The 18,269-nt window shown below is 46.3% G+C and overlaps 1 protein-coding gene across 2 annotated transcripts in view; it reads left to right on the top strand.

Moving 5' to 3' along the window:
- Nucleotides 1-6,847, top strand: part of STARD13 (StAR related lipid transfer domain containing 13) — a 182,092-nt gene extending 175,245 nt beyond the window's left edge. The window contains exons 13-14 of one of the 2 annotated variants that reach the window (XM_049646792.1): nucleotides 3,262-3,438; nucleotides 4,156-6,847. In XM_049646792.1, coding sequence (XP_049502749.1) covers nucleotides 3,262-3,438; nucleotides 4,156-4,273 — 295 coding nt within the window. In that variant the 3' untranslated portion in view covers nucleotides 4,274-6,847. The remainder of the gene's footprint in view (nucleotides 1-3,261; nucleotides 3,439-4,155) is intronic. The other variant, XM_049646791.1, reaches the window with a different exon arrangement.
- Nucleotides 6,848-18,269: the final 11,422 nt, after the last annotated feature.

Below are 18,269 nucleotides of genomic sequence, written 5' to 3'. Positions count from 1 at the left end.
GAATCCGAAGCAGGCTCTGTCTCTCTCTGTCTCAAAAATAAATAAACGTTAAAAAAATAAACTTAAAAAAAATAAAAAATAAAAAAAAAAAGAGCTTCATATTTAAACATTTCGCACAGTTCTATCACCTAAGTTCAGCCTCTGCTGGGAACTCTGAGCCGGTGCTTGCTGCCCTCAGCGACATCTGACTTTGTTGTATTTATGCCCGACTTCCTGCTTCCTTCACCCAGTTTACAGCTGTGCTGGGCTCTCCTCTGGCCCCTTTCATTACGGAGCAGACGGTTTATTAGGCCATAAATACTGCTCATTTCCTCAGAACAGAGTCCCGAGAATAAGCTGCTGTTGGTCCAGTGGGACTTGCTGCCATGTTATGCAAATTGCCTCTGACTTTTCTCCTGATTTGCCTTTTCTCCCTTGGGGAAGCAAGTCTTTGGTGTGTGTACCTCTTAAGACAGAAGTATGTGCAACCTCAAAATCCATCTGTGCAACCTCAGAGATTCATAACTCATTGCCATGTGTGGAAACCTTGGCACAGCCCCGAGACCCAACTGTGCCTTAGGCCCAACTATGCACAGACAGCTGGGTATCCAGGAGGATTTCAGGGCCTGACAGGCCTGCTAGCCTTGTGTCTTCTGTTCAGGTGTTGCTTCTGATAGCTTTCTGGCTTGAGTTCTGGCCCCTTGCCCTCTGGGTTTGGAAGGGGTGCTCAGCCAGCAGTAGGAGGCGTGCAGAGTATAGCTGTGCACATGGGCTGGGGAGTCAGCATCGAATCAGAAAGGACAGGGACTGAGGATGCCAAGAAACCAAATAAAATGTAATTAAACCAATATATGCTTTTTTTTATTGATAACTGGTGGCAGACAGTGTCTCTTCCCATAGATTAGCAGTGAAAAGGAATCACTAGTGAAATTCCCCGACATCTGTTTCAAATACTTTATGAAACTAGTTTTGATGGCAAACCACAGGTTACTTTTCACACAGGCTATTTATGCCTTTGGAGTTGGTCCTTGGGACCTTGAATTCTAAGGGTCATTGTTGCCGAAATATGTGTGTTTATCTTAGCAACCTTGGGATCCTGGTGGAGAACGTGGGCAGTTTTAAGGGTGGCTTAGTCCCACAGTTGTTGGGACATTAGTCATCTCGTGGAAGTTAAAGTTCACATCTTCACTCTTGCAAATAGTTCTTCTGGGATGGCAGCCAGTTCTTCTGGGATGGAACCGTGCCATAGCGTGCCTCTTCCCTCCCTTTGGAGGAGGTTGAGGGCCAGAGTCCATGCATGGAGCCTCGTCCTTCTATCCATCCCGCAGTCCCACCAGCCTATTTCTCAGTACAGGACATCATTCCAGCACCGTGGGGAGTCTGTGGGGATAATGCCATGAATACAAGAGACTGCAATCCTGCTCTCTTGGGGTTGGCATTTTATCCGGGAGGGAGGATCAATAAATAATGAGTAAGGGGATCAGGTTCCTTATCTTGGGGTGGGGGGATAAGGAAGATAGGAGGATAGTAAGGGGTTGAATTTTAAACATAGTGCTTAGGGCAGAGTCTCACAGCACCGATAGTTAATCCACAACTTGAAGGAGAAAGTGGTTGCATCATGAGGCTCTGAGCAGGAAGACCTCGACGCTCGAGAAAATTAACCACGCAAGAAGGTAGAAGGTGGTTCCGACACAAGAAGGTAGAAGGTGACACATATGGTGAGGAGCTCACAAGGCTGAGATGCTTCCTGTTCAGAGTGTCTCCCTCTCTAGACCAGCTTGTACGTGGCTGGTCTCCATTCAGGACCCCACATTTACTTCTTTGTCTCCTTCCCTAGATCCTCAGGAGCTTCCAGTGGTAGCTACTGAGGATTTTTCCATTTTACCCCCACAAATCTGTACAACTTGCAGTTTTTATTGCTAATCACTTCATCTCACGTGAAGGGAAGGGTCCCACCCGTGGAGAAGTTGCTAAGCGTTTGTATAGGGCTTTGTTCTTCCCAAGGTCTTGCTTGGCACCCGGAGTAGTTTCTCTTCCTGGTATAGTAGGACAGGGCTGACAAAGTTATAGAAGATATGGCCAAGCGAGGGAGGGGATTGGTGATATAAATAACTGGGATTATGATAATGAAACCTGTGTCTTACGGTAGAAATGATGGTTACACAGATTCTCTCACAGTTCCTGATTTCCGTCTGCAACATTTTTCCAAGGGGTAGCCCCCTCTCTGTTTGAATGGCTCCCGTAACAGGGAACTTCCTACTCCTCAGACAGCCTGTTTCATTTTTGGAGAGTGTACTTTGTGAGACAGGTCTTCTCTATACTGAGCTGACACACGCCGTCACATCTGCCTGCTGGAGTCAAATCGACTGTGTTGTTTTTTTTTTTTCTTGTTCTGCTTAGGAGCCACTCAGGTATTTGAAAAGAATTAGCAGTCCACATGTGTCTAATTTGCTTCAGGCCAAGCACACCAGCTCATTTTTCCTGTAAGGCTGAGTTGAGCATCACTTCCAGAAAGCCTTCCCCTGTCAGCCTCACCTTCTTTTCCACGTGATTGCAGATCACTCCGTGCATAGCCTCATCACTGCACTCACTTTGGTGTTTTAGATGTCGCTCTGTATGTCTGTTTGTCCTCCTTGGCTGTGTATCTTTGTGTTCTTAGTGGCTTCTCACATGTCCAGGAGATGTTTATTGAATGAATTGAATGGGCAAGTCCTAATTCTAAAACCGTAAGACCAACCGTTCAATAATGGCCAGGAACCTCTACAGCCTTGATTTGGGGTTCCAGAGACTGGAAAGCTGCAAGACTAGGGCTCCTGGGTGGCTCAGTCACGTGAGCATCCGACCCTTGATTTCAGCTCAGGTCATGATCTCACAGTTCATGGGTTTGAGCCCTTTGTCGGGCTCTGCGCTGACAGCACGGAGCCTGCTCGGGATTCTCTGTCTTCTCTCTCTGCCCTGCTCCTGTTTGCTCTCTGTGTCTCTGTCTCTTAAAATAAGTAAACAGACATTAAAACAAAAGGTTTAAATAATTTTTTTAATCAATAAAGTAAAATAAAAATAAAAGGAAAGCTGCAAAACCATTTCTGGCCTCTGGGTTGGAGGGCTGAGACCCTTGCTTTGAACTGTACTGTAAAGATTTTACACACCCTTCTGGAAACCATCCATTGAAGTAACCAGGATTGGGATTTGAGCGGGAAAACAGAGGCGTGAACCTCAGTGCCGCGCCCAGGTGTTTCTTTCTCTCTCGGCCCTAATCCTGCGGTGCTGGGTGCTCTGCCGCAGGACCTGGAAGACGGACCTGCCCAAAGGAACGTGTACCCTGGTGTCCCTCTCCGTGGAGCACGAGGAAGCCCAGCTCATGGGCGGCGTGCGGGCCGTGGTGATGGATTCTCAGTACTTGATAGAACCTTGTGGCTCCGGCAAATCGAGACTGACCCACATCTGCAGGATAGACCTGAAGTAAGTGTGCCCTCCCGGGGACGCCAGGCTCACTCAAGGGCCAGAGTCGCCAGGGCGCCGTTCGTCGTCCCGATCCCCCGGTCCACCCTACTTGGTGTTTTCACTGCCGTTCGCGTGCTTTCATAGGTGATCGCTCCCCCTCTCTGTTTTCCTTTTCCCCCTCCTTCCCAAGCTTCTGACGTTCTCCTGCAGCCCTTTGCTTTTCTTTGCGTTCAGTGCCGTTCCCACTCTGTGTGCTTCTCAGGCAGGGCGAACACACGCCTGGTGGCAGCACAGTGATCGCGAGTCCCCTTCTCGTGTGTTTCTGTCGCGCCTGCTCTCCTCTTGCCGCCCCCTCCTGTTGCCGTGCGTTGAGAAGAAACGAACTTACTTCCGACCCCGTCAAGGCACTCACGATGCCGAACAGGTTCTTGGTCTGGGTCCGTGGACACTGAGTGTTCTCAGTGAATTCCAGAATTCAGTCTGAATCTTCTCTGGGGACATGGTATTGCTGCGAAGCACCCAGTGAACCCTGAAGAGACAGACTGAATACTTGGCAAAAGGCATTTTCCAGGCACCTGATGACAGAGTGAGGTTCTCAGACCCTCGAGGCGTCAGCCCCGAGTTGTAGGCATGCGCCCCGAGGTGCGGGCCACAGCACAGCCCAGTCTGCCGTGATAAAATGCTGAGGTTTGGGAAAAGACTTTCCCACTTCCTTTCTCATTTTTGTCCCCACAGAGGTCACTCCCCAGAGTGGTACAGTAAAGGCTTCGGACATCTGTGTGCAGCAGAAGTTGCCAGGATTAGAAACTCTTTTCAGCCCCTCGTTGCTGAGGGTCCAGAAACTAAAATCTGAGTTTTCCCCAGTGCGACATCAAACTCAGGGAAGAGGAAGTGAACGGAAACACTTGTGGGAGAGGCTGCTCGTGAGAAAGCGAGAGAGAGAGAGAGAGAGAGAGAGTGAGAGAGAGAGACGTGGTTAATGCTTAAAAATGGAAACACTGAGAAGTCGGAATGTTGAAGAGGCAAGAATTGCTGAGAACTTTCCTAGCCTTCCTGGAGACGGCTACATCCCTACTAATATAATATTTTTAAAAATCAGAACATTTATCTATGTTACTTAAAATTAAATAGATTATTTCTTGTGCATTGCCTAATTTGCTATTTAAAGGCTTCTAAGAAGCATACTTTTAACTGTAAATAAATGTATGTATAGCATATGTACATATGTGTGTATATCTCTATCTTCACTGTATATATGCACAGTATCAATTTTATATATAATTGCGTCTTTTGAAAAGGAATGCATCTGACTCAGTGAGTCCCTTCCTCACTCATGTGGTTCTTTCCGAGTTGCTCTGGGCCCAGCCCCCCACTGTCCTGCTGCTAACACCCAGGTATGAAAATGTGTAGTCTGTCGGTCAGCCCCGATGTCTAACCAAAGATTAGCTAACCAAAGGAAAACAACATTGAAAGTTGTTATGTGTTGTCAGTTTGCTTGCGTCCTTCAAAAACTGAGCTTGGAGTGCTGGAGAATGCTGGGAAAAGAATACTTACTCCTCTTAAAAGCACAGAAGTGGAGTAGAAGTCATGACCAAGTATAAGGCTAGGTTGCCAGTAGCCAGTGGACCCAGCCGGATGCAGTTTGGTGAAATGTCAGATGCCCACGGGCCACTGGAGTCAGGGCAAGTGACTGCAAGAACTTCATTGCCCTGCTGGTTAGAGCCAAATATAATAGCCTTTGCATAGTCAAAGCCCAAGGGAGCCTCTGTGTTTTATCGAGTTTTCATAGATACATTTTATCATGTTCCTAAATGTCATTCTGTATGACCAGTGGCCTATTTGGTCACAGTTAATCGGCATTTTCTTACCGATACATTGCACTGAATTTAACTCTGGACACCAGACAGGGGGAGGCGATGGTCAGTTGAGAGTCCTGGACCATTACAGCTTCAGGGAATTCTTATTTTGCCATGGAGGATGTTCTTAAGATATAATTCATTAAACTTTTGCAATTTAAAAGACAGGGTTTTAAACTAACGATAAGACCAAAACTGTACTCTGCGAAAAAGAACTCTTAGAAAATATAAACAGGTTTCTTAATTTCATATTTCTTCATTAGCCTGTCAAGCTACCTACACGTTTGACCCAAACTTATTTATTATTGTATAGACTAAGCAGATTGACTCTCCTTAACCCATTGCTAATGGATTTAAGTTGTGGAGTTTTTTTGTTAATTGTAATTTGACAACGGTAGAGAGAAAGATAAGTTATTATGCTTGGCTTCAGGAAGAGATTTTCTTTGGTAATCCATGAAGATTGGCATCATAACTTAGCAACTGGTATGGGAGGAAAAAAAAAACCTTAAATGAGTGTTTTCCCTTTCTTTTGTATTGTTATGCATTTATGTTATTATGTAATGTTTTTCCTATCAGCAATGTGCAATTCTTTTATTGAGAGAAATAAAAATATTATATATGAGTTCTCTATGGTGCAAGGAAAATCATACTATTTGAATTATGACCTGGGAATTTTTCATTTCCTTGCCTACAAAGAAGTGGCCAGCAAACCCATAATTTTCAAGTTGGGCAATGCTCCGTGAGGAAAACAAATTCACTTCTGCCATGCATCTTAAATTCAACCATATATGTTGGATTACCTTAATATGCATAGACAAGATTAATGAAGTTTAATCTAGTTTAACACTGGTCCAGAGATGGAATCCTAGGGGTTTGGAAAATACGCTAGACACACACGGATGAATCGTACTGTATCACCAAGTTTAGCGTGAACACGAATCACCCGGAGATCTTGATCAACTGCAGACTCTAATTCAGGCAGTCTGGAGTAAGATTCTACATTTCGAACAAGTCTCGGGGATGCCTATGCTGCTGGCCCAAAGACCACACTCTGGGAAACAAGAGGGTACTAAAACCAATACGGTTGTATTCATGACCCCCCCTTCTCTTCAAATTACCTGACTTTCCCATTTTTGCGCGCGTACTAATCATGTCACTGTTGCATAACCTAGTGCGTCTAAAAAAATAAAACAGGAAAAATGAGGGAAAAGATGCATCGAGCTTCTTTGTCAAATACCACAGTATTTTATTCATTGTTATCTTGCCAATGGAAATAAAATATGATATTGCATTTAAATATTATATTTATACCTCATGTATATTTTTACCTCAATTGTTGGTATCAATCATCAATTGTAAATAATTGCCAAGGCAAATAAATTTATATACATTAAATATTTCCTATTTTCTATAAAAATATATGTTGATTTTCATGCTTCATCCTGTAAGCGGAAAACCTGTCTTCAGTACCTCTCCCAAATACAAGGATGTTGTTACCAACAAACACTAACAGTCTGGGCGCCTTAATTTGCATCTAAGGCATTAAGGTGATGGGAAGGGCTTATTTTTTTTACGTTTCATTGTTATGAAGTCTGGAAGTTCTAAAAACACATCTACGGTATTTTTATTGAAGATTCAGGAAACTACAGCTACATTTCATTTTCACAGGGTAGATGAGAAATTGAGATATGATGAAGGGACTTCTGGCTGCACCACTGGGCCACGAAGAGTAGCCACATCTGACCCCGAGCCTCTGGCCTTCACTCTGTTTGTTCTCTGCTTTACTTCTAACAAATAACTAAAGTAGCTCCTCATTAAGTTAAGCAGAAGCTCCCTGGTAGTCTCGGCTACAGGCTGCAAAAGTCACAGCAGCCCAAGAGACCATATGCCCGCATAAAAATTATCCAAACCCTGCCCTCTGCTCGTCTCTCTCATGCCTTCCCCCCTTTCGTGAAAGGTTTCCTGTCCTAGCCAAAGGAGGAATTTCACTTGCCCCCTATGGGAAAGAAGAGAACACGGTGGTCATTCTGGCGGCCACCGGCTACAAACATCCTGAACCCCCAGACCATATGAATTCAAACCTGATGGCAAGCATACGTCTTGAAATTCTCAGGGATGATGTTGTTCTGCTGGCTCTTGATATTTGGCCGCACAAAAACCGGTTGTATGTCTTCTTCTCAGGAAGGTGATGTACAGGGATGAAATAGACCCCAGCTAAGGGCAGTGGCACATGCTGACACAAAAGCAAAATCAGCGTGTGCTGACCGAACAAGGAGTTAGGAAATAAACACTTGCAGTCACAGCTCTGTATCACTGCAAAGCCAGCAGGTTTGAACAACGGACAGCATGCGATGTTGCACATGCCTTCGCCCCTGGCCGACTACATCCTCTGGAGAGTGAGTGTTTACTTCCATTCTAGCAACCCCACCCAACAGGCCACCCAGATGTCTCCTAACCCACATGCTCCTGTGCCCAGATGAGGCTCAAAATCCCAAGTAGTGCTGTTCCTCTGCAGCAAAATTTCCCGCAGAGGACGTTTGTTCACATGTGCGGTCCACATCCACACGACATTGGAGGGGGCTGGGACACCGGGCAGGCAGAGGTGTGGCTGCAGAGAAGACGGTGTGGAACAGAAACAGTGATGAGCAGCAGGTCCTTTCTTGTTACTTGTAGCAGTTCTGTTCGTTAAAGTCACCGTGAACTGAATTAGCGAGTACCAGACCACCGCTCCTGACAGAAATATAGGGGCAGGTTCCCAGGAGCCTCTGCTCACAACATTTGTGTCAACCAATAAATATATAAACCTTGTTCTATGTGAATTTCTGTTTAAACATGTCTTACTCAATATCTATTTCTTACTAATAATGATTGAGCTACGGTATTTCTTTATAGGAAAACAACAGTCAAGAAAGGCTTAATATTTTCCTGACCCCGAGTAATGTGATTGTAGATTTCTTAGGCTTTCAGCCTCACAACAATGCTTTATTACCTTTTTTTTTTTTTTAATGGGCCATCATCTCAGGAATCCACAAATTTAGACGCTTTCCATCTTTTCCATAACTTCATCATGCATTATCAGTGTTACTTTCCAGAGTCGCTTCACTTACAGATCGGTGCATTTCCTCTTTCTTTTTCTAGATGTACCATACGGTCAATTCATTAACATGGAACTCACAGCCAACAGCACTAAAATTCTTGGCTAAACAAATCTTATCTGACACACATATTTTCTCTGTAAGGCACATTCCGGCTTTCTTGATTTCAGGAACACTAGACAGCCCTTCAGCACTATACCTGGGGGCCATTTTAAACAGCAAAATCACTAACAAAAAGCTCAAAAAGGGGGAAAACGTGGTACTGAATACACCGTGAAAAGGATACTTCTTTACGGCGTGAGAGCTGAATCAGGAAGGCAGAGGTCACATTTGCTTGGTCTCAGCTGGGAATGTGCATGAACAATGGTGACTCCAGTTCTGTGCCAAGAATGACCAGGAAAGAGCAGTGAGTATTGATTCGGGGATTACAAGTAAGTTTTGAAAAGTGGGTGAATTTGCAAATGCAGATTCTGTAAGTAATGAGGATGAATATATATACAATACCCAGTAGTAAGTTACTGCAAAGTCTATGAAGCCCAGAGGTGGTGGTGACCCCAGCGACTTCAGAAGAGTGACAAAGGGACTGGCACATGGAAAACCTAGGATGTGAAGGGAAAGGACAGGCTTGGGCATCAGGTAGAAGTGGGGTGTGGCTCAGGCCGAGGTCAGAGGGTACAGAGGATAGGAGTGAGTGGAGCAGGAGATAAAGCTGGATGGTCACGAGCCAGGAATTGTTCAGCTGCAGCAGGGACGTTGGGCTTTCTGTATTGAGCCAAAAAGCAGAGAGGTGGATTCACATTTGTTCTGATGGCAGAGACTTAAAATGGGCGAAAAGAGAATTGGCATGTTCTTATATGCAGGAGCAGGGATATGAAGACACCCCCATCTTTGCCTTTCCCTCTTCCTTTTGGTTTCTCCTTAGAAATAAAGTGATTGCTACCACTGGCCTTCCTGAGCTGATACCAATCCATGATAACTTGCTTTTCCTTTCATTCTAGAACATGTTGCTTTCCCCCGTTCCTTGTTACTTGCAGAAGTATTTATGTAAATGTAGTGTTCATTCGACACCCTCAGAGAAGACACTTTCAAACCAAAATGCCAAGACCCAGGGAGCTCCAGATCAGTCTGGGTGCCATATGAGCTAAAGATGCCAAGAGCTGGTATGATGAGCTTACTGGTGAGATCTCCAAGGACAAACTCCAACAAATCAGCAGGAAAGGCCGGGCTGGTGGCCTGACTTCTCCCTCTCTGGTTGTAATGCCCATTGCTTGTCGCAGGGGGTAGGCTGGTTCTGGTGATGAGCAAGGTCTAACCCCAGACCACTTGCTAACTGAGAGAAGGCCTCTCTAATCTGTGTGAAGGGAGCTTGACCTGTCACTTTGCATCCTCCCTCAACTCCAGCATGGCCAAGACATGTACCTAAGACCCCTCCCATAGGCCAGACTGGAATCTGTCCTTTTCTGATTAGCCCAGGACCTAATGGGTGCTGAGGAGAAGCTTCCAGAAGGTAACAGCCATGAGAATGACTAGCGGCTGAAATGAGGGCAGCCTGGAGTGACGAAGAGCAGTGTGACGGTGGAAAATCCAGCAGAAGGCTGTGGTAACCAGTCCAGGTGGACAATATTTGTGGGGACAGAAGTAGAGAGATTTTTAAGGATATTTCTGAGCTGGAATTCATAAGATTTATGTTATCAGTTGGTTGCAGAAGGATGGAGAAATGGAAGTAGCTACAGATTACTCTGAGTTTCTAGTTTGTGGTTTGTCCTTTAATTGATACAGGGAAAAGGAAGAGGAAGAGCACGCTTCAGAGGGGAGCGGGGCAGGGAGGGAACCATGTTGGAAAAGGTGGTCAGTTGGGCTCTGATCGTGTAGTGCTTGCAATGGCTGGGAGCCATCCAGGTGGAGGTGCCCACCAGCCAGTTCAACACACAGGACTGAAACCCAAGAGAGTGACCGGTGCCCAAGCTGAAGCTATGTCCCTTAGGTCACCTCAGTTTTGTCATTCCTGCCTCTTCTGACCATATCCTTACTGGCCCAGTGATACCAAACCACTGTTTCACATCTCTGTGATGTTGCATTGACCTTCTCTCCCTCTTGTTGGTCATGTGATAACTTATTTATTCCTCAAAGCCCTATTTGGGCATGGACTTTCCTGACCATCCCTCTTGAATCCACCTGTTTCTTTCCATATTTCTCTTATTGCATGAATCACATTGCATGTCATTATTTAGCAATAAAGCCAACTCTTCTACTAGATTGTAAGCTCTTGAGGGCATGGTTGAAACTCTAGATCTTAGACTTCCTGCTATATTATCCCATAAATATTGTTAAAATAAAGTGGGCATTAGGAGGACAGAAGCCATAGACAAGGAAGTCATCACATAGGAACATTGTGTAAAGTTTTCCAAAGCTAATGAAATAACTTCCATTCTGTGCTTTGACTACTTCACCTCTCCAACAAAGAACGGAGAATTCGCTGGTGTCCCAAGAAGTTAAACATGGCTATTTCTGAAATTAACAAATACTGTCAAATAACAAATATTTGCTCACAGCAAATAAAAGTTTGATTAGTTAATTCAATCAGTAAATATGTATACAGCACAGTGCAAGACACTGTTCTAGACTCTTAGTCAATAAAACCGTGAACAAAAGAGGCAAAAAATCCCTGTTCTCATGAAGCTTTTGGTCTAGTGGGAAAAATAGCCAAGAAACAAGATAAATAATTGGCCACGTAAGCTCTATAGAGGGGGAAAAAAAAAAAGGCAGGAGATAGATCAGGTAGTCCAGAAAAACCTTACCGAGGGCTGGGGTAGAGAACTACTCAAACAGACACCCTATTTTTCTCTCCGGCTCCACTAGAGTTTCTAAAATTACAGTGGTAGGAATGATCGATTCATTAATCAACTTGCAGAGACCTATTCCTTGAGAAGTAAAAGAAGTACAGGGGCACTTGGGAGGCTCAGCCAGGTAAGGGTCCCACTCTTGATTTCAGCTCAGGTCAGGATACCATGGTTCAGGAGTTCGAACCCCAGATGGGGCTCCACACTGACAGTGTGGAGCCTGCTTGGGATTCTCCCTCTCCCTTTCTCTCTGCCTCTCCCTGGCGCTCCCTCGCTCGCTCTCGCTCGCTTTCTCTCTTAAATAAAAAGCAACACCAGACAAATGAATCCCCTGAGAACAACACTTGCTCAGAGAGAATGGCTGCATCTCCCAAGCCGGTCAGGAAGTAAGGAGAGCAGGGAGGCACAGATGTTAGAAACCCACGTGTCCCGCACTGTAACATCTTCTTCTTACGCCTGAATGATCCTGAGGCCCCTGCTTTCTGGTTCCCGGATAGTAGCACGTCTCAAAGGTTCCCAGGTACTCCAGGGAGTTCTGGAGACCAGGTCTCCGGTGTGGTCAGGGGCAGGCTTCCGTTCATCGGCTTTGGTGCCCTCATCGCACCCCACACAGCAGCCACCCCTGCTGACCATGACCTCCTCAGCTCACTGCCGGGCTCCGCACATCTCCTTTCTGCTCCTGTCACACTGGCCTTTTGGGGGGTCTCGGTGGGGAAGACCCGGTTCTCCTTTTGGGACCTCTGTATGGAGCTGCCCCCAGTTCTTCCCTAAAGCCCCACAGCACAACTGTCTGAGACCAGGCTGTCCCTTACAGTGTCTCCACCAATATCCTGGGGAGAAGTTCAGAATAAGGCATAACTTAAAGCTGCGCCTGAAAGTAGTTTGTCTTCTGGCCCACTGACCCCAACCTGACCTCAGAGGCCCCCAGCGCTCCGGCCTGCCCCGCCTCACCCCTGCCAGCTGAGCCTGTCCACTCTGAGACAGGCGAACGTCTTCGCCTGCAGGGAAGGGCCTGTCTGGTCCCAAGCCCACCTCTCTTCACCAGCCTCCCCCACCCCGAGCCTTCATAATGTGATGAACAGCTGGCACTGCTTGGCCAAAAGAATGAGTCCCAACTCCAGTTTCGGCGACGCACCCGAGGGTGCAACTCAACCCTCTGGACGCCAATGATCACACAGAACTTCATTGATTCACTGCCCTAAATCCGGATTATCTCAGAGGAAACACCACCACGTTGATTCTGGCGGGCATAGCAGAAGAGCCAGCCGGCAGCCACAGCCAGCCCTGGAACGGGGCGTCCTCGCCTTCCCTTCCCGGTGCCTGCCTCACATCCAGGCTCCAGGGCCGCCTCTTGCAGACAGCCTCCGCCACGCCTGGTGTCAGTCATCCCACCGCTGCAAAGCTGATTGATGACATTTTAATATGAATGAGTTTCAGCCCGAGCTCCTCCGCCAGAGATTTGCATAATTAAGCCTTTTATCTCTTTATTGGGAATCAGGGGGCACAGGGATTTCAGGCATCGGCAGGTCGGTGCCAGCTATTTTTGGAGTTAGGAAGAGGCTGAAATTACACTACCGTGTAAAATAAAGCCTAAACCCGACAGTGGATCTGATCTTGTTCCAGGATAACTGGGGTGGGCAGGAGGATTGCTTCTCTGCGTGGGCCTTACTCTCCCGGGAAGCTGGGACGCTGCACCTTTCTTGGACCCTGAGGGATGGGGGAGCTCTGCCTTGATTCAGAAGGGGTCTTCCTGGCAGCCTCCTCCTACCTGGCCCTTCCCTCACCTTGTCCCTCCCCCCTTCCACCGCTTCAAAGCTGTCTAAATCTGATCTTTCTTCTCTGAAAATCCCCCTCGCCTTTGGTTTCTAAGCCCCTGAGGCATTTTCTGAGAACTCCCAAAGACGGTGCCTGACGTCCATGTCGTCTAAAGTCCGTAATGCACAGCTTTGTCAGGAACTGTGTGCCCAAGGAGGACCCAAGAGAATGCCCACATCACACGCTTGAGGCGGCAGCCAAGGGGAAGAGCCTGTCCCGGGGTTGGTGGGGCAACGCCCTGTTGCCAGGACATGCTTCAAGGGGACAAGAGTTGAAGACATCAGGTAAGAAAGTGCCAAACTGGGGGCACGGCACACACACACGCACCCACACACACACACACACACACATACAAATAAGATGGCTGGATTGGGGAGCAGTCACTGGTTTTCCTCAGAATCCTTTAGGTTCTCTGTTAGTCCTCATCGTGAGGGGAAAAGAAAAAGGAAACCAGACATACTGGCAGATAGACTGTGCTGTCTTCCGTGGAGATGGTTTGAATTATTTTGGAAAAAGCAAACTATCCGATCGTCTGAAAGGAGCCATGCGCTCGGAGGAGCAGCCACTGGGGATGACCCATCGCTGGGATCTGCTGGAGCCACCCTCTGGACACCAAGCATAAGGAACACTCGCTCCAGGGCAGTGCTTCTATTCTGGAAACTGAACGAAACGGAATGTTCCACTCAGAAGCGACTTGCAAGTGGCAAAGGAGAGCAAATTTCTTCCCGGTTTCCTGTCCGTTTGCAGTGGGTCCAGTACAAAACACGGTCCACGTACAAAGCACGAGAAACACCAGCTGACTCAGTGGAAGCATCAGCCCCGAGACGCAGCCTTTCTACAAAGCCTACAGTTGTCTCGCCGCATTGCTCGTTTTTCAGAAGGCTGTATGTCCATCCTACTCTCCCCCGTACATCCCCAAATTCGTTTTGCACAGAGCCCCCCTCCCCTACAGTCCTGATGAGCCGATTACTGTTCAGGGATCAGATTATTGCAAAGCAGGCATCAAGCGGGATTCCTGCACATGAATTGAAAGAATTTTAAACAATCCTACGCACAGCAACAGCTGTCGCTTCGTGGAACTGAAGAAGGACGAGAAGGGCAGTTTTTGAGAAGACAGTTGAATGCTTTGTAATTTTTGTTCAAGGATTTGGGAGTGGAAAACAAACCGTTCCTCACAGCCCCACATTCCGGTGCCAAGATGTCACACAGAGATCGGAAATCGAGTGTTTCAGGTGACATTGTGAGCCGGGCAAATCAGGAAGAGCATCTCCCAGGGCAGTAATGCCCGTACAGGGTTAAGGCCATCACTCAGTGACCAGGCAGTCGAGGCTAGGAGAGGGACCCAAGGCTAAAAGTACTTGTACTCTGCTCAACAAAAAGAAAATCCAACCAAGTGGCAGGTGGGCGTGGCGGTTCTCCATAGCGTTGTCCGGGTGGAACTGAGAAGCTTAACGGGGGGCATCACCGTGAACCAGAACTTCAGACCTGGAAGTAAACACATCAGGGGACGAGTCCCCAGACGCTATATGCTCTTTATCCTCCTGCCTCAGACCAGCCCCAACCACACGTGGAATCAGCTCCCTGCCAAGGAGACAGAAGCTCACAACAACTGTATGCACTGAGGTCTTGCTGAATGCCGAAGAATCTTCCTACACGTTCGCACATATGTACAGAGGTATGCGGCATTGATGTATCGAGCCTCACAATAATCCAATGAAACACATACTATCATTTCCAATTTTAATAAAGAGCAAGTCGAGGCCCAGACAGGACAAGTGACCTTCTTGACATCACTCAGCCAGGACTAGACTTCAAATCCAGGCAACCCGATCTTTGCTGTGCCGCTTCCCTTAACGAGCAGGGGGGTTCCTCTCTCATGTGAGCCGCCACGTTGGGCTCTGGGCTGATAGCTCAGAGCCTGGAGCCTGCTTTGGATTCTGTGTCTCCCTCTCTCTGCTCCTACCCTGCTCTCTCTCTCTCTCTTTCTCAAAAATAAATAAATATTAACAAAAATAAAAAATAAATAAAATATGTCCACAAAGTATTTGATGCTTTTCCCTTCAAGAAGCAGAGCTTAATTCTCTCCTTGAATGTGGGCTGTATTTAGTGAGTTGCTTCTAACAAATGGACAGTGGTATAAATGGCAGAGTAAGCGTACGGGTAGGTTTTCGTTGCTCTTACATAGACACCTAGAAGTGGAATTGCTGGACCATCCGTGTGTTGTTTATCTAACTTTTAAGGGAAATGGCAAAGTGTGTCCAAAGCGGTGGCACCATTTTACCCGTCTGATAACAATGCACGACGGTTCCAATTTCTCCACATCTTCATCAACACTTGTTATTGTCCATGTTTTGGGTGGGGTGAAGTCATTCGCAGTGTTAAATGTTGTTCACTGTTTTAAACTTAAAGCAAAAATAGAATTTCCAAGTGATCGGAGGAAATGATAGAATTCAATTAACTCAAATTGTGGTTCTCACTTTTTATAATCACTCTGCTATCATTGATTATTTCAAATCTGCAGTTTAAATAATCACAGGGATTATGCCCAAAACAAGGTAGAATAATTCCAAACTCTACTCGCTCGTGTTCTTGAAGAGGGTGAGACAGAGAACATATTTTGGCACTCTCTCCCTAACCCCCCGTCTGAAATCCTCTAGGGCTATGCTTTCTGCTTTCTTGTGCTCTTTTCCTTTTCCAGCTTCCACCCTAAGAGTGAGGAAGAAAAATGTGCTAAATGAACACACCTTCGAGGGGCCAATAGGAGGAGAACAGGGGAAAAGAAATTCAGATGCATTCCTTCCCAGCCGCAGACGTTGGCCAGCACTGGCAGGGAGAGAGGATCTGTACTCAGAACCCCTCAAACTTAGGCATGAAAGGGGGTGAGCCTTTGAGAGGCACGACCAGGGGGTCAAGCAAAAAAGTGGTTACCTTCAAAAGACAAAAACAGCTCCCAGTTCAAAGTGACTAGACGCTGATTCTATGAAACCAGAAAGAATGTTCTGCCCACATGTGCAGTTGTCAGCAGTGGAACCACAAGAAAGGAAATCTCGGAGGTAAACACTGGGAATGCTCATCAAGGTCTGCCTGGGAAAGAGAGAAATCTGGGCGGTAGGCTCCCAGTCTGGTTCTCCTGTCAGTGGCCTGTCCCTGAGAGGACAGAGGCCATGAGCGCCCCTTTCTCCTGTCTCAATTCTGCTCTGTGTTCACGGATCTCACTTCCTTCCAAGGAGGATTTTGCTCCCACGCCAGGGGGCCCCATCGGGAGATAATGTGCATGCAGGGTTGGAAGCTGGTTTAGTCCTCAGAGCAGAGCAGCAAACCCAGATGCTGGGAGGAGAGATCGGGAAACCGCTGGGTGGGAACAGCCTCAGAGGGACGCCCCAGGTCACAGAAAACAGCGTGCCATGCCTGTTCCTCTGCACCCTGGGCCTCCCTGAGCAACTAAGCAAACACCTCTGATTCATCAGGCAATGCCTTAGGAGGTCACAAGCAGTTTTAGAGAATTACTATTTCCAACCATAAGGAACATTTGCATGGTCAGACATTCTCAAAAACAAGAGCCCATAAATTCAGCAGAGTCCTCAAGAATGGCCATCTGAGGGCTGCAAAAGACTGAGTCCCCATGGTAACCTCAGCCTGGAAACCAAGCTGTTTTCAAAGAACTGGTGCTCGGGGCACCGTTAGGCAAATTAAAATTGTGGTAGCCATTCTTCTTGGTGTTTTAACACCTCTGATATTTAGAACAAGTACAAGGTCACGCAAAATGGCAAAATTCACCAGGGCATCTTTGGTCATTATCATTTAGTGTGGCCATGCTTCCCAAAATTATTTCCCCATAATTGTCTGTCTCTACAGGAACAGAACAGTGCTTAGCAGTATGTCAAGTGTAGTTTCTGAGAAACCTGAAATTTCCCAAAGCCTGTTTTCTTTTTTGGAGGACAAGCTATGAAAGATTTGTCTTCTAATATTCCATCTTGAACCTCCAGGCTTCCACATGAGTGTGAATACCAAAGTAATGCAATGAATTATTTTCTGTTTCTAATACCAAAAAAAAAAAAAAAAAAAAAAAAAAAAAAAAGTTCCTCTCAAAATACTCAGTTGCTGCACTAGAGACAACTCCCACTAGGGAGGAGTGTGATAGGAGTTTGATACGAGAGCATTTGCAGAAGACAAGAATATGAATTCTCCCTATGAAGAAATCCCAAGACATTTTGGACTGGATTTGTTCTATCCACTTAGCTTTGTGAGTACTGACTTTCTGTTCAGATCTGTGTAAAGGGTCATTGCAACCTACCTTTGCTATAAAGGTTAGTTAATGTAACAGTGGATTTTAAACTAACTGTGTGATCTCCATGGATTTGGAGAGAAGGAAGGCTTCAAAGAGATCACAAGACAAAAGTCAAGGGAACCAGGCAGATGATGGCCCAGGAGGAGAAGGAATAAGCCAACAAGAAGTAGAAAATCTAGGGAAGGGGAGCAGGATTGCATTTGAGGTAGACTGAGGAAGGCAGTGACACGCCCTGTGGCTGCTCTTTATTTCCCAAATGAGTAGATGGCCTTGAAGATTTAGTCTCCTGGTTTTATGGGCATTCCCAGAATCAAGAATTATTATGCAAAGCTCTTTACAGGCATGGGTTCCTGCTTCTCTTCTTAATACGCTATAACCCGAGGACTTAAGAGAAATGCAGCTATTCAGAAGTTCACTTGTATAGATTTCTATTTTTGTTTAATTAAAATATTTAAAATATGGAGCTGGCACACCAATTGGCAGGTACGTTAAACTGTCAAGCATGGCAAAACGGTTGTGCAATGTTCTGTCTTTTTATGTGGCACAAACACCACCTGACAAATGGAGTGATAAAGAAACATGGAGTGCCTGTTTATTTAATAGGCTGGAAAGATGAAAAAGAACTCTCCCCAGTGTGCCAAGTGCAACATAATTGCTAACAGAATAGTAGCCACAGGAACAATAAGGTAGAAAAGTCAGGTCTTATGAAAAAGTGACTGAAAGCTTGCCTATTGGTAACCCAGCAGTCTTTTATTTGTTTTTATTCCACAAAGAGAACATAAATGGAGATCATGCTGGCTTTTTAAATAGTTCAGATCCCTCCCTACCTCCCTCATTTATTCCTTCCTTCCTCCCTCCCTCCCCCAGCCCTCAGTCCCTCCTTTCTTCCCCTCCCCTCCCTTCCCCTTCCCCTCCCCCTCCTTCCCTCCTTCCTTCCCAAACCACACTCAGTATT

The sequence above is a fragment of the Panthera uncia genome (assembly GCF_023721935.1).
Source record: "Panthera uncia isolate 11264 chromosome A1 unlocalized genomic scaffold, Puncia_PCG_1.0 HiC_scaffold_16, whole genome shotgun sequence".
NCBI classification, from domain to species: Eukaryota; Metazoa; Chordata; class Mammalia; order Carnivora; family Felidae; genus Panthera; species Panthera uncia.
Note: the sequence above shows the minus strand (reverse complement) of the source record. Positions and strands in the feature narration are given on the sequence as shown.